The 17,500-nt window shown below is 42.6% G+C and overlaps 1 protein-coding gene across 4 annotated transcripts in view; it reads right to left on the reverse strand.

Moving 5' to 3' along the window:
• Positions 1-17,500, reverse strand: part of SYN3 (synapsin III) — a 301,143-nt gene that overhangs the window by 169,757 nt on the left and 113,886 nt on the right. For all 4 annotated transcript variants that reach the window (XM_056517637.1, XM_056517635.1, XM_056517636.1 and 1 more), the window contains exon 5: positions 4,499-4,655. In XM_056517637.1, the coding sequence (XP_056373612.1) occupies positions 4,499-4,655 (157 nt within the window). The remainder of the gene's footprint in view (positions 1-4,498; positions 4,656-17,500) is intronic.

Here is a 17,500-nt window from a genome sequence, read left to right on the forward strand (position 1 = left end):
TAGACTGCTGTTTATTAATCCCTCTCTTACATAGACTGCTTTTTATTAATCCCTCTCTCACATAGACTTCTGCTTATTAACCCCTCTCTCATGTAGACTGCTGTGTATTAATCACACTCTCTCACATAGACTGCTGTGTATTAATCCCTCTCTCACATAGACTGCTGTTTATTAATCCCTCTCTCACATAGACTGCTGTTTATTAATCCCTCTCTCACACAGACTGCTGTTTATAATTCCCTCTCTCACATAGACTGCTGTTTATTAATCCCTCTCTCACATAGACTGCTGTTTATTAATCCCTCTCTCACACAGACTGCTGTTTATTAATCCCTCTATTACATAGACTGTTTATTAATCCCTCTCTCACATAAACTTCTGCTTATTAACCCCTCTCTCATGTAGACTGCTGTTTATTAATCCCTTTCTCACATAGACTGCTGCTTATTAATCCCTCTCTCACATAGACTGCTGTTTATTAATCCCTCTCTCACATAGACTGATGTTCATTAATCCCTCTCTCACATAGACTGCTGTTTATTAATCCCTCTCTCACATAGACTGCTGTTTATTAATCCCTCTCTCACATAGACTGCTGTTTATTAATCCCTCTCTTACATAGACTGCTGTTTATTAATCCCTCTCTCACATACACTGCTGTTTATTAATCCCTCTCTCACATATACTGCTGTTAATAATCCCTCTCTCACATAGACTTCTGCTTATTAACCCCTCTCTCATGTAGACTGCTGTTTATTAATCCCTCTCTCACATAGACTAATGTTTATTAACCCCTCTCTCACATAGACTGCTGTTTATTAACCCCTCTCTCACATAGACTCCTATTTAGTAATCCCTCTCTCACATAGACTGCTGCTTATTAATCCCTCTCTCACATAGACTGCTGTTTATTAATCCCTCTCTCACATAGACTGCTGTTTATTAATCCCTCTCTCACATAGACTGCTGTTTATTAATCCCTCTCTCACACAGACTGCTGTTTATAATTCCCTCTCTCACATAGACTGCTGTTTATTAATCCCTCTCTCACATAGACTGCTGTTTATTAATCCCTCTCTCACACAGACTGCTGTTTATTAATCCCTCTATTACATAGACTGTTTATTAATCCCTCTCTCACATAAACTTCTGCTTATTAACCCCTCTCTCATGTAGACTGCTGTTTATTAATCCCTTTCTCACATCGACTGCTGCTTATTAATCCCTCTCTCACATAGACTGCTGTTTATTAATCCCTCTCTCACATAGACTGCTGTTCATTAATCCCTCTCTCACATAGACTGCTGTTTATTAATCCCTCTCTCACATAGACTGCTGTTTATTAATCCCTCTCTCACATAGACTGCTGTTTATTAATCCCTCTCTTACATAGACTGCTGTTTATTAATCCCTCTCTCACATACACTGCTGTTTATTAATCCCTCTCTCACATATACTGCTGTTAATAATCCCTCTCTCACATAGACTTCTGCTTATTAACCCCTCTCTCATGTAGACTGCTGTTTATTAATCCCTCTCTCACATAGACTAATGTTTATTAACCCCTCTCTCACATAGACTGCTGTTTATTAACCCCTCTCTCACATAGACTCCTGTTTAGTAATCCCTCTCTCACATAGACTGCTGCTTATTAATCCCTCTCTCACATAGACTGCTGTTTATTAACCCCTCTCTCACATAGACTCCTGTTTAGTAATCCCTCTCTCACATAGACTGCTGCTTATTAATCCCTCTCTCACATAGACTGCTGCTTATTAATCTCTCTCTCACATAGACTGCTGTTTATTAATCCCTCTCTCACATAGACTGCTGTTTATTAATCCCTCTCTCACATAGACTGCTGTTTATTAATCCCTCTCTCACATAGACTGCTGTTTATTAATCCCTCTCTCACATAGACTGCTGTTTATTAATCCCTCTCTCACATAGACTGCTGTTTATTAATCCCTCTTTTACATAGACTGCTGTTTATTAATCCCTCTCTCACATAGACTGCTGTTTATTAATCCCTCTTTTACATAGACTGCTGTTTATTAATCCCTCTCTCACATAGACAGCTGTTTATTAATCCCTCTCTCACATAGACTGCTGCTTATTAACCCCTCTCTCACATAGACTGCTGCACATGGATCCATTCTCCCATATATTCATTGATCGCTCACATAGACTCACTACAGTTTATGCCCCGCCCCTATTTCACAAAAACTGCTGTTTCACAAAGGCTGCTGCTCTTGGCCCCCCTTTCACACAGACTGCTGCCTATAGCCCTAGTTTTTGGCTAGTTCTCTCCTTTTCCAGTGTTTTCTAACCATTGGCTCCAACTGTTGCAAAACTACAACTCCCAGCATGCCCGGACAGATGAAGGCTTTTGTAGTTTTGTAACAGCTGTGGATAGGGGATAACTCTTGATCTTAGGATAACGGGGGCTGCATGGTGCGTACAATAGTGGACACTGGAGTAGGTTTTCCTGCAGTCCTATGTAAATTCACACATAACATGATGTGATATCACAACGTTTCTGCTCTGCTACATCTTTATGAAGCTAACAGTAGCGATTGCGACTAACCGGACCACCACCCTTATTACCACTGAAATTCCTCTACACGATGTCCTGCGTCCGTCTCATTTTACCAATAACACCGAGCAAAACCTGGCTCATTATTCTTGGCAAACGGGCAAAGAGAAAACATGGCGGCCAACATCGCGGTGAGGACAGAGCGTGACAGGAGGAAGGAAAACAAGAGGTTGTTATGACTAAAGAGCTGGATGTCTTCTGTGTTATCTGCATTCTGCATCAGGGACCAGTCCTGAACCGCCATGTCCTTGTCATCTCCAATATAACTCATGTACACAGAGACCCCACCAGCAGAAGAGTGAGTGCAGCTCTGGAGTATAATACAGGATATAACTCAGGATCAGTACAAGATAAGTAATGTAATGTATGTACCCAGTGACCTCACCAGCAGAATAGTGAGTACAGCTCTGGAGTATAATACAGGATATAACTCAGGATCAGTATAGGATAAGTAATGTAATGTATGTACACAGTGACCTCACCAGCAGAATAGTGAGTACAGCTCTGAAGTATAATACAGGATATAACTCAGGATCAGTACAGGATAAGTAATGTAATGTATGTACACAGTGACCTCACCTGCAGAATAGTGAGTACAGCTCTGCAATATAATACAGGATATAACTCAGGATCAGTACAGGATAAGTAATGTAATGTATGTACACAGTGACCTCACCAGCAGAATAGTGAGTACAGCTCTGGAGTATAATACAGGATATAACCCAGGATCAGTACAGGATAAGTAATGTAATGTATGTACACAGTGACCTCACCAGCAGAATAGTGAGTGCAGCTCTGGAGTATAATACAGGATATGACTCAGGATCAGTACAGGATCAGTAATGTAATGTATGTACACAGTGATCTCACCAGCAGAATAGTGAGTGCAGCTCTGGAGTATAATACAGGATATGACTCAGGATCAGTACAGGATAAGTAATGTAATGTATGTACACAGTGATCTCACCAGCAGAATAGTGAGTACAGCTCTGGAGTATAATACAGGATATAACTCAGGATAAGTACAGGATAAGTAATGTAATGTATGTACACAGTGACCTCACCAGCAGAATAGTGAGTACAGCTCTGGAGTATAATACAGGATATAACTCAGGATCAGTGCAGGATAAGTAATGTGATGTATGTACACAGTGACCTCACCAGCAGAATAGTGAGTACAGCTCTGGAGTATAATACAGGATATAACCCAGGATCAGTACAGGATAAGTAATGTAATGTATGTATACAGTGACCTCACCAGCAGAATAGTGAGTACAGCTCTGGAGTATAATACAGGATATAACTCAGGATCAGTACAGGATAAGTAATGTAATGTATGTACACAGTGACCTCACCAGCAGAATAGTGAGTACAGCTCTGGGATATAATACAGGATATAACTCAGGATCAGTACAGGATAAGTAATGTAATGTATGTACACAGTGACCTCACCAGCAGAATAGTGAGTACAGCTCTGGAGTATAATACAGGATATAACTCAGGATCAGTACAGGATAAGTAATGTGATGTATGTACACAGTGACCTCACCAGCAGAATAGTGAGTACAGCTCTGGAGTATAATACAGGATATAACTCAGGATCAGTACAGGATAAGTAATGTAATGTATGTACACAGTGACCTCACCAGCAGAATAGTGAGTACAGCTCTGCAGTATAATACAGGATATAACTCAGTATCAGTACAGGATAAGTAATGTAATGTATGTACACAGTGACCTCACCAGCAGAATAGTGAGTACAGCTCTGGAGTATAATACAGGATATACCTCAGGATCAGTACAGGATAAGTAATGTAATGTATGTGCACAGTGACCTCACCAGCAGTATAGTGAGTGCAGCTCTTGAAGTATGATGTATATTGTACCCTAATAATCACTTACCACCCAGGGTTTGCTGCAGAAGTTATAGATGGAGTACAGGGAGTTGACGCTCGGGACCCCTCCATACTGTAGTCCCAGGATCAGGCTGCGGAAATCCTCTCCGAGGGTCATGCTGTACGCGTGCTGTCGGATCAGAACAAAGTCCGGCTTAAAGGATCTGTAAGAAATAAAGAAACATCCGGTCAGGCCTAATATAAGATATACATATCCCTAATAAATACCTGTAGTGTTTCCCTTTAACACATTGAGATCCTGCCCCTCCTCCTATATAAATATACAGGGTTCCCTTTAAGGAGCTCCTCGCCCATCTCGGGGTATTGACCTTGGACGTCACCTGAATTTACTTTGGATGGATGAAGACGTCTGGAGAGGAGGAATGTGCCATTTTCTCATAATTTTGGTCAATCTGGCACCGGCCACTAGGGCGACGCCATTTAAATGGCCAGCACCTGTGATAATCCTTACATAGACAGGTTGCTTTTTGGGTCACGTTGCTCCCCGTCTGATCAGTGGTACCCCCCCCCCCTCCGGGTACAGGGACATTATAAACAGCAGCCGCCCAGATCCTTTCGTGCAGGTGGAGGACGAGGGCAGGAAGTGGTGCGCTGAGGAATCTGACATTTCCTGGAGGAAATACCAAGTCTGAGCTGATAGAAAGTCCAGTTTTATATCTCCTGGAATTCTTCATTGACCCTTTACTATCCGGACGTCCATGGACATCAGTCAAATTCCCCTTAAAAAACTTATTTTTTGCCTATAGTATAGTGCAGTATAGGCTATTATTAAAGAATATTGAGGTTCTTGTGTAGATCTTGTGCTTACCTGTTTTAGCTGATGTGGCAGGTATGGAGTTTTCAGCCATACTGATTGCAACTCCATCACTGAAACGATTTCCTAATGCTGCCTACATTTCCCATGAATGCTCTGGCTTTGCAGAGAGAGGTGGGTGTAATGTGATCACTGCACCTGCTCATCTTATTAAGCTGCTGGTGCCGAAAGTCCCCCATGTGACCTAGTTAGACTCATAAGTGGTTTGGGGTCAGTTCACATTACGTGCAGCTTTGATAGGTTTTCTTATTTAAAATGTGTTTTTTTTAGAGAAATATTGTAATAAGGAAAAAGAGATTTGACCTATAATCACAACTGAGGTTTATGAAGATTTAAGTTATCAGGCTGTGATCACAAGTTGGCCTTTTACTGCAGTTTTGAGATAGCAGCAGCAGTATACAGATAGAGCTGGAGAGGAGATGAATACCTACTATACATCCTAATCCCATAGATACAGCAGCAGCAGTATACAGATAGAGCTAGAGGGGAGGTATATAACCACCATATATCCTGATCCCATAGAGATAGCAGCAGTATACAGATAGAGCTGGATGGAAGGTGAATACCTACTATATATCCTAATCCTATAGATACAGCAGCAGCAGTATACAAATAGAGCTGGAGGGGAGGTGTATAACTACTTTATATCCTGATCCTATAGAGATAGCAGCAGCAGTATACAGATAGAGCTGGATGGAAGGTGAATACCTACTATATATCCTAATCCCATAGATACAGCAGCAGCAGTATACAAATAGAGCTGGAGGGGAGGTGTATAACTACTATATATCCTGATCCCATAGAGATAGCAGCAGTATACAAATAGAGCTGGAGGGGAGGTGTATAACTACTTTATATCCTGATCCCATAGAGATAGCAGCAGTATACAGAAAGAGCTGGAGGGGAGATGTATAACTACTATATATCCTGATCCCATAGAGATAGCAGCAGTATACAGATAGAGCTGGAGGGGAGGTGTATAACCACCATATATCCTGATCCCATAGAGATAGCAGCAGTATACAGATAGAGCTGGAGGGGAGGTGTATAACCACCATATATCCTGATCCCATAGAGATAGCAGCAGTATACAGATAGAGCTGGGGGGGAGGGGTAGAACAGATGGCGCTGTAGGATGAGTGAAGGCGAGCATTCATGATATGAGCAAAAAAATTGGAAAGTGCAAATTAAAGGCGTAATCCAGGGTCACAAAATCACAGTTGCTTCCTTCCAAATCCAGCACCACATCTGTCCTCAGGTCCAACAACAACTCAGCTCAATTCAATGGAACAATATAGAAATGTAATACCACACACAACCTGAGGACCAGAGGGGCGCTGTATCTGGAAGAAAGCTACAACAGTTTTCAAATCTTGGACAACCCCTAAAATCATCCTGAGCTTCCTGATTCAGGAAAAAAAATGAACAGAACTACACTGAAGACTTAGACTAGATGGAATAGAGAATGTACTTTGCAGATTTCTAGGCCATTCAGGGTCCATGGAAAGCTGAGTGACTGAAGCTTTTATATTTTAGGTGGAAACTGTCTCAGGTTTCTATGAAAGTCCCTTCTACCTGCTCCAGCGTCTTATTCATTGACTCATCTGCTGAGACTAGTGAACGTGCCTCCGATCATGAGAAAAAGGCGAGGTAATGGCGCAATTTTCTTTTCTTTTTTATTTTTTTATTATAGTAATAAAAGTTATAGTTTACACCAGAAAATTCCTTGTGCATAAGGTAAGACGGGGGCTCGGGCTGGAGGCGGATAACACAGACAAGACCCAGACTGCTGCAAGAGAGCTGCTGAAAAGTGTTCTGACTGGTGAAGGCTTCATTAAAGGGGCACTCCACCTGAATATTAACACCAGCTGCATAGTCATTCTGCTGGTGAGGTCACTGTGCATATACATTATATTACTGATCCTGTACTGATCCTGAGTTATATCCTGTATTATACTCCAGAGCTGTACTCACTATTCTGCTGGTGAGGTCACTGTGTACATACATTACATTACTTATCCTGTACTGATCCTGAGTTATATCCTGTATTATACTCCAGAGCTGTACTCACTATTCTGCTGGTGAGGTCACTGTGTACATACATTACATTACTTATCCTGTACTGATCCTGAGTTATATCCTGTATTATACTCCAGAGCTGTACTCACTATTCTGCTGGTGAGGTCACTGTGTACATACATTACATTACTTATCCTGTACTGATCCTGAGCTATATCCTGAATTATACCCCAGAGCTGTACTCACTATTCTGCTGGTGAGGTCACTGTATACATACATTACATTACTTATCCTGTACTGATCCTGAGTTATATCCTGTATTATACCCCAGAGCTGTACTCACTATTCTGCTGGTGAGGTCACTGTGTACATACATTACATTACTTATCCTGTACTGATCCTGAGTTATATCCTGTATTATACTCCAGAGCTGTACTCACTATTCTGCTGGTGAGGTCACTGTGTACATACATTACATTACTTATCCTGTACTGATCCTGAGTTATATCCTGTATTATACCCCAGAGCTCTACTCACTATTCTGCTGGTGGGGTCACAGTGTACATACATTACATTACTTATCCTGTACTGATCCTGAGTTATATCCTGTGTTATACTCCAGAGCTGTATTCACTATTCTGCTGGTGAGATCACTGTGTACATACATTACATTACTTATCCTGTACTGATCCTGAGTTATATCCTGTATTATACTCCAGAGCTGCACTCACTATTCTGCTGGTGAGGTCACTGTGTACAGACATTACATTACTTATCCTGTACTGATCCTGAGTTATATCCTGTATTATACTCCAGAGCTGCACTCACTATTCTGCTGGTGAGATCACTGTGTACATACATTACATTACTTATCCTGTACTGATCCTGAGTTATATCCTGTATTATACTCCAGAGCTGCACTCACTATTCTGCTGGTGAGGTCACTGTGTACAGACCTGCAGACACAGAACAAGTAGGAGATTTCAGCTCTGAAGCAGACTTGTGACATTTTATACACGTACATTAAGCAGATGTGTTATCCAGGATGTTTTCTATCCTTGCTGAGATGTATCGTTGCCCCCATAACTGTGGCCTCCCCGGTCCAGCTGCCGCTCTCCTCCATGGTTATTTATGGGCCACGCTCTACTTTACACAACGTGTAATATAAAATCTTCCTAACAGCCCAGGGCAGCAAATGACTGCAGTAAGAATCCAGCTGCTCGCTTACATTATTAATGTGACAGGTATGTTCTGTGACACGGAACCATTTAAGCGCCTTTGGACAGTTTGCCTGTTTTTTAACTTGTTTTTACTCAATAAGTAGATTAAAAAAACTAAGAAAAAAATTGCTGAAAAAAAGCAATCAACAAATTGCTGTTGATGGATCTATTGTCAATATAATTTGAGTTTTGTCAGATAATACAGGGCAACTTTACAAAATTCTATTGCTAAACTATCATTTTACTTATATACGTAAGACATGATAAGATGTCTGATCGCGGGGCTTGGGCCTCTGGGACCCCCCCGCAATTTTTTTAGTGGGATCTGACAGGTACACTTAAAGTTGGAAAATAAGTGAAATGATGGTTATGTTGGGTAATACAGGGCAGCTTTAAAAAGTCATATCTGAAAATGGAACCAATCACTAGGTTGCTGTTGATGGATCCTTTGACATTATAAAGTGGCTTTTAGAACCTTACTTGCAAAAATTTTATTTTTTTGAGATTATACAGGGCAACTTTACAAATTCAAGTATTTTCCAAATAGTTTTTTTTTTGCTAAAGGGAAACAGTCAACAAATTGCTGTTGATGGATCCACTGTCATTATAAAATTGCTTTTAGTACCTTGCTTGCAAGTTTTTTATTTATTAGATAAATTAAATATTTCCCAATTTGTTTTTTTACACAATAAAATGTAATGTTTGTTTTTCATTTGCTCAATGGAAACAGTCAACAGATTGCTGTTGATGGATCCATTGTCTTTATTAAGTTGCTTTTAGTACCTTTTGCATAGTTCTGATAATATAGGGCAGCTTCATCTTGTTGGTGGTTTCCAGATTGAAATGAATGACCTAAACTGGTTTCTTAAAGGGATCACATTAATTTAAAGGGGTACTCCGCCCCTAGACACCTTATCCTTTGGATAGGGGACAAGATGTCTGATCGTGGGGTCCTGCCACTGGGGACCCCTGCGATCTTGGCTGCGGCACCCCAGACATGTACACCCCAGGTGTACGGAGCAAACTGCGCTCGGTGACAGATGACTGGCGATGTGGGGCGGAGGCTCGTGACGTCACTGTCACGCCCCGCTCGTGATGTCATGGCTATGCCCCCTCAATGCAAGTATATAGGAGGGGGCATGACGGCCATCACGCCCCCTCCTATAGACTTGCATTGAGGGGGCATGGCCGTGATGTCACAAGCGGGGTGTAACCGTGACGTCACGAGCCTCCGGCACTGAACCCGACACTCTAAATGAACGCCGGCCGGGTGCAGCAGGGAGATCGCGGGGTCCCCACCGGCAGACATCTTATCCATTTTCCTTTGGATAGGGGATAAGATGTCTAGGGGTGCAGTGCCCCTTTAAGTATGGGACATCTGGAAATCAGCTGATCGTGTCAAATTTTTTACCCCCTAAATTGGGGACATCCTACTTTTTATCAGAATTGAGGTGAGAGATAACATGTCCCAACTGCTTATAGATTATAATCATTCTCATGCACAGTACATATTTCTGAACAAGCAGTGGTGCAATGTAAAGTAGCTCTAGCGCCCTCTAGCTGAAAATATTTGGGGAAATTGTGTCAATTCTGCTCTTCATATGGCCCTGCTAAGTCTTTGAGGTGGATAGTGAAGTTTCGTGTCTCCACCCGCGTTCGGCGTCAGTCTCACATTTCCTCACTCCCATCTCCTGTGTGTTCTGTTTATTGTGTAAACCCTCAAACGCTAAAACATTTCGTTTTATATCAGCAGAAATCTCCGGGTTATTCTAGAACAAATTCTCCAGTCAGTTGTAGGCAGGTACCTGCAGGTCCGAGCAGTGCAGGACTACGTGATGCTGTGTATGGGAACATTGCGGACTAGGATATACTATAAGCAGAGAGGCAAATATAAAAATTTCCACAATTTACGGTGGTATTATATAAACACTATATGGTGGTATTATAAGAACACTATATAGTGGTAATAGCTAAGCACTGTATGGGGGTATTATATGAGCAATTATATGGTGGTATTATATGAGCAATTATATGGTGGTATTATATAAGCAGTGTGTGGGGGTATTATATAAACACAATATGGTGGTATTATATGAACACTATATAGTGGTAATAGATAAGCAGTGTATGGGGGTATTATATGAGCAATTATATGGTGGTATTATATGAGCAATTATATGGTGGTATTATATGAGCAATTATATGGTGGTATTATATGAGCAATTAGATGGTGGTATTATATAAGCAGTGTATGGGGGTATTATATGAGCAATTTTATGGTGGTTTTTAATATGAAGTGTATGGGGGTATTATTTGTTGCCATTATATGGTGGCATTATATAGGCAGTGTTTCGGGGGCTTAAAGGGGTGCTTCGGTGGAAAACATTATTTTTTTTTAATCAACTGGTGCCAGAAAGTTGAACAGATTTGTAAATTATTTCTATTAAAAACTCTTTACTCTTCCAGTACTTTTTAGCAGCTGTATGCTAACAGAGGAAATTCTTTTCTTTTTGCATTTCTTGTTTTGTCTTGTCCACAGTGCTCTCTGCTGACACCTGATGCCTGTATAAGGAACTGTCCAGAACAGGAGAAAATTCCTATAGCAAACCTATGCTGCTCTGGACAGTTCCTGACATGGACAGGTTGCCTGTAGCCAGGACACAGATAAGCTCAGCACTGCTCCCTGCCAGGGAGCAGTGCTGAGCTTGTCTGTGTCCTGGCTACAGTCTGAGATTTAGGACTCCAGCACGAGTCTGGTAGGGAGACCCCTAGTGGTCATTAAATAGAAATAGAAAGAAGCATAATTTTTAATAACATGCTATTAGAAAGTTGTTCTGCATCCATTAATCTTTACTATATAAAAAAAAAATTTGATGAAAGGTACCCTTTAATCACCACAAATGAGAATGTCCATTTGTTCCATAGATATCAGATGGCCATATAACAGATGATCTTAGAGTTCCACAATTAGCGAAAGAAGTTAATAATAAAGTGCATAGTAATGTTATAGCAGTATAAGTCAAATAGTATGGTGCTTAGCACCGCTCACCGGATCCACGTTCTGTTAGGGCTGCAGTATGCCAGCCGTCCTGAGATGCGAGGCAAGCCGACAGCTATGGGACATATCACTTTCTTTCCACTATTATTTTAAGTACCTCTGAGGACTGGTTTTCTGTATAATTTCATTATTTGGTATTATATGGGCAGTGTTTGAGGGGTTTATATGAGCCATTATATGGTGGTATTATATAGGCAGTGTTTTGGGGGGTTTATATGAGACATTATATGGTGGTATTATATAGGCAGTGTTTGAGGGGTTTATATGAGCCATTATATGGTGGCAATATACGGGCAGTGTTTGGGGGGTTTATTTGAGCCATTATATGGAGGCATTGTATAGATAGTGTATATGGGGTATTTTATGAGCACTATATTGTGGTATTCTATAAGCAGTGTGGGGGTATTATATGAGCAATTTTATCGTGTTTTTTATAGAAAGTGTATGGGGGTATTATATGAGCCATTATATGGTGGTATTATATAGCGATATGAATCAGCTCTGCCTCTCCCCCTCTACACTTAAGGCAGGTAGGGTCATTTCTATATCCGATTTTCCACAAAAACCTTGGTGAATAATGCAATCGGTGAAGCATCTTAAACAGGGAAATCCGGTGGTTTTGATTTAATATTGATTTTTTTGATGTTACAGAAGGCGTCCAACCAGTCTTCTCTACTTATCTCACCTACCGTATTTTTCGCCGTATAAGACGCACTTTTTCTTCCCCAAAACTGGGGGGGGAAAGTCGGTGCGTCTTATACGGCGAATACACCCCTATCGCGGCGGTCCCTGCGGCCATCAACGGCCGGGACCCGCGGCTAATACAGGACATCACCGATCGCGGTGATGCCCTGTATTAACCCTTCAGACGCGGCGATCAAAGCTGACCGCCGCATCTGAAGGGAAAGTGACACTAACCCGGCTGTTCAGTCGGGCTGTTCGCGGTTTCACCGCGGCGGTCCCGAACAGCCCGACTGAATAGCCGGGTTAGTGCTTACAGGACACCGGGAGGGACATTACCTGCCTCCTCGGTGTCTTCTCCGTTCAGTATGGCCGGCGCTCTCCTTCCTCGTCATCACTTACGTGCGTCGGCGTGCGTAACGACGTGATGACGGCGACGGAGAGCGTGGATACCCGGCCGGCAGCAGAGACGTTCCGGAGCGACGGGGACACGGCGACAACGATGGAGCGACATCCAGGGAAGCGGTGACGGGTCCGGAGCGGCGGGGACACGTGAGTACTACCTCCTATGCAGTGGTCTTCAATCTGCGCACCTCCAGATGTTGCAAAACTACAACTCCCAGCATGCCCGGACAGCCAACGGCTGTCCGGGCATGCTGGGAGTTGTAGTTTTGCAACATCTGGAGGTCCGGAGGTTGAAGACCACTATTGGGTTCAAAATCTTTATTTTTTTAGATTTTGCACCTATAAATTGGGTGCGTCTTATACGCCGGTGCGTCCTATAGGACGAAAAATACGGTAATTCTTTTTCCCATTTTCCTTTACATCTATTAATTTGAGTCTCCCCCTTATTAATAACAATCATTTTGTATAAATTCCCCATTACTTTCCTTTTATTAGGGATCTAGTAAAATTTGGATATATACAAATTAGAGACGCTTACAAAAAGGATAAAGATAATGATAGATGGGTAGTAGGGGAGCACTCAATTATGGACTATATTAAGGACCCACTGATCACTATGGGGGGAGATTTATCAAAACCTGTGGAGAGGCAAAGTTGACCAGTTGCCCATAGCAACCAATCAGATCGCTTCTTTCATTTTTCACAGGCCTTGTTAAGAATGAAAGAAGCGATCTGATTGGTTGCTATGGGCAACTGGTCAACTTTGCCTCTCCACACTGTCCCAGTGTGTCCACATAGTGGTGTTATGTGGGCTCTTTCTGGCAGTATTACTTGGACCTATATTGAGGTATTATTTGGCTTCCGTATGGCAGTATTATGAGCAACTATAGAGTGGTATTATTTGGCTTCTGTATGGCAGTATTATGAGCAACTATAGAGTGGTATTATTTGGCTTCCGTATGGCAGTATTATGAGCAACTATAGAGTGGTATTATTTGGCTTCCGTATGGCAGTATTATGAGCAACTATAGAGTGGTATTATTTGGCTTCTGTATGGCAGTATTATGAGCAATTATAGAGTGGTATTATTTGGCTTCTGTATGGCAGTATTATGAGCAACTATAGAGTGGTATTATTTGGCTACTGTATGGCAGTATTATGAGCAACTATAGAGTGGTATTATTTGGCTTCTGTATGGCAGTATTATGAGCAACTATAGAGTGGTATTATTTGGCTTCCGTATGGCAGTATTATGAGCAACTATAGAGTGGTATTATTTGGCTTCCGTATGGCAGTATTATGAGCAACTATAGAGTGGTATTATTTGGCTTCTGTATGGCAGTATTATGAGCAACTATAGAGTGGTATTATTTGGCTTCTGTATGGCAGTATTATGAGCAACTATAGAGTGGTATTATTTGGCTTCTGTATGGCAGTATTATGAGCAACTATAGAGTGGTATTATTTGGCTTCCGTATGGCAGTATTATGAGCAACTATAGAGTGGTATTTTTTGGCTTCTGTATGGCAGTATTATGAGCAACTATAGAGTGGTATTATTTGGCTTCTGTAGGGCAGTTTTATGTGGATATATAAGTGGACCTATATGGTGATATTATTTGGGCACTGTATGGCAGAATTATAAGAACCAATATGGTGATATTCTGGTTTTCCATGGAAATACACTATATTTTTATATATTAGCATTATATGGGGAAAATATTTAAGAATAGGGTGAAAATATTACTTGTACTCTATATGGTCAGGGCGATGCGGCCACTAAACAGTATTAGACCTCGTACCCGCACAGTGTGTCAGGATATTTTAGGTGCGGTTCTCCTTTAAGCACATTACACAAATCATTCCAGGAATGCTCAGCAGCAGAACAATATTAAGAATGTAGATCCTGGACGAGACGTTTCCCATTGATCGGTATTTACCTGTTTTGTCACGCCGAGGACATCAATCTGGGGGATATTTAGTGGTATCACACATGGTTTCCGTCAGCTGACAGCTGCACTAACTCAGTCCTGACATACTGTAATTAAACGCAGCCCGAGAATGTCACTGGTGAGGCCTCTGCTGAGGAGGACTAGTCCAAAACAAGGCACTACACCAGTCCGATGCATAGAATGTCACCAGTGAGGCCTCTGCTGAGGAGGACGAGTCCAAAACAAGGCACTACACCAGTCCGATGCATAGAATGTCACCAGTGAGGCCTCTGCTGAGGAGGACGAGTCCAAAACAAGGCACTACACCAGTCCGATGCATAGAATGTCACCAGTGAGGCCTCTGCTGAGGAGGACGAGTCCAAAAAAAGGCACTACACCAGTCCGATGCATAGAATGTCACCAGTGAGGCCTCTGCTGAGGAGGACGAGTCCAAAACAAGGCACTACACCAGTCCGTTGCATAGAATGTCACCAGTGAGGCCTCTGCTGAGGAGGACGAGTCCAAAACAAGGCACTACACCAGTCCGATGCATTGAATGTCGCCAGTGAGGCCTCTGCTGAGGAGGACGAGTCCAAAACAAGGCACTACAACGGTCCCAAACATAGAATGTCACCCGTGAGGCCTCTACTGAGGAGGACGAGTCCAAAACAAGGCACTACAATGGTTCCAAACATAGAATGTCACCAGTGAGGCCTCTGCTGAGGAGGAGGATCCCAAAACAAGGCACTACACCAGTCCAATGCATAGAATGTCACCAGTGAAGCCTCTGCTGAGGAGGACAAGTCCACAACAATGCACTACAACAGTCCCATACATGGAATGTCACCGGTGAGGCCTCTGCTGAGGAGGACGAGTCCAAAACAAGGCATTACAATGGTCCATAACATAGTATGTCATCGGTGAGGCCTCTACTGAGGAGGACGAGTCCAAAACAATGGACTACAATGGTTCCAAACATAGAATGTCACCAGTGAGGCCTCTACTGAGGAGAACGAGTCCACAACAACGCACTACAACAGTCCGATACATAGAATGTCATTGGTGAGGCCTCTACTGAGGAGGAGGAGTCCACAACAATGCACTATAACAGTCTGATACATAGAATGTATCCAGTGAGGCCTCTGCTGAGGAGGACTAGTCCACAACAATGCACTACAATGGTCCCAAACATAGAATGTCACCGGTGATGCCTCTGCTGAGGAGGACGAGTCCACAACAACGCACTACAATGGTCCCAAACATAAAATGTCACCGGTGAGGCCTCTACTGAGGAGGACGGGTCCAAAACAACGCACTACAACGGTCCCAAACATAGAATGTCACCGGTAAAGCCTCTACTGAGGAGGATGAGTCCACAACAACGCTCTACAATGGTCCCAAACATAGAATGTCACCGATGAGGCCTCTGCTGAGGAGGACGAGACCAAAACAAGGCATTACAACGGTCCATAACATAGTATGTCATCGGTGAGGCCTCTACTGAGGAAGACGAGTCCAAAACAACAGACTACAGTGGTGCCAAACATAGAATCTCACCAGTGAGGCCTCTACTGAGGAGGACGAGTCCACAACAACGCACTACAACGGTCCCAAACATAGAATGTCACCGGTGAGGCCTCTACTGAGGAGGATGAGTCCACAACAACGCACTACAATGGTCCCAAACATAGAATGTCACTGATGAGGCCTCTATTGAGGAGGACGAGTCCACAACAAGGCACTACAACAGTCCCATACATAGAATGTCAACGGTGAGGCCTCTACTGAGGAGGACAAGTCCTCAACAATGCACTACAACGGTCCCAAACATAGAATGTCACCGCTGAGGTCTCTGCTGAGGAGGACGAGTCCACAACAACGCACTAAAACAGTCCCATACATAGAATGTCACCGATGAGGCCTCTACTGAGGAGGACGAGTCCACAACAAGGCACTACAACAGTCCCATACATAGAATGTCACCGGTGAGGCCTCTACTGAGGAGGACAAGTCCTGAACAATGCACTACAATGGTCCCAAACATAGAATGTCAACGGTGAGGCCTCTACTGAGGGGGACGAGTCCACAACAAGGCACTACACCAGTTGGATACATAAAATGTAACATGTGAGTCTTCAGGTGGGGCAGCGTACCCCAAGTTGGATCCAAATAAGATTGTTCCCCTTCATTGATGTACAGAATAGGTAAAAAAAAAAAAAATCTAAAATGTACCCAATTGGAAAAAGTGAACATTTTAGTCTTTTGGTATTTTCAATTGGATAGGACTGGCCGCCCCCAGTGGGCACTATAATGGCCACCACTTTGGTTGCTGTCCCTAAAACCAAAATAACTATAAAGCAACTGAAGTTTGTTTTTTAAGAAAAAAAACGTTGACAGGCAAGGACGGCCCGGGTTTGTGGAATTGTAAAAATGTTTGTCTGTCGGATGAAGACTATAATCAATGTCACCAGTCAATGACTTGTATGTAATAACAGGTTAGCAGGACGGGACAGTGAGGAATTCCAAGCACTCCATAGCCGGGATCAAGTCAATCACAATGGGATTTTTACGCTGATACATTGCGATTAGTTATGTTGTCAGGCAAAGCGGACATATGGTGGCCAAGTGGTAGGGACCTACATGGAGGATAAAACGGACAGAGGTCTTGTAACTTCAATTCACAGCTGGAAAAACACTATGAAGAGGATGACGTGCTGGGCATGCATGCAGGGACAGGCTTACCCTGGAATGTTTAGGACTTCGGGCTAGTAGTCCTATATTAGGAGACATTCCTTCTTCTGGTTTTTGAGGACAATATAATGAAGGGTTTTGATGCAGGGGTCTCTGTCTGGGACTAGCTA

The sequence above is a fragment of the Hyla sarda genome, chromosome 4 (genome assembly GCF_029499605.1).
Source record: "Hyla sarda isolate aHylSar1 chromosome 4, aHylSar1.hap1, whole genome shotgun sequence".
Lineage (NCBI taxonomy): Eukaryota > Metazoa > Chordata > Amphibia > Anura > Hylidae > Hyla > Hyla sarda.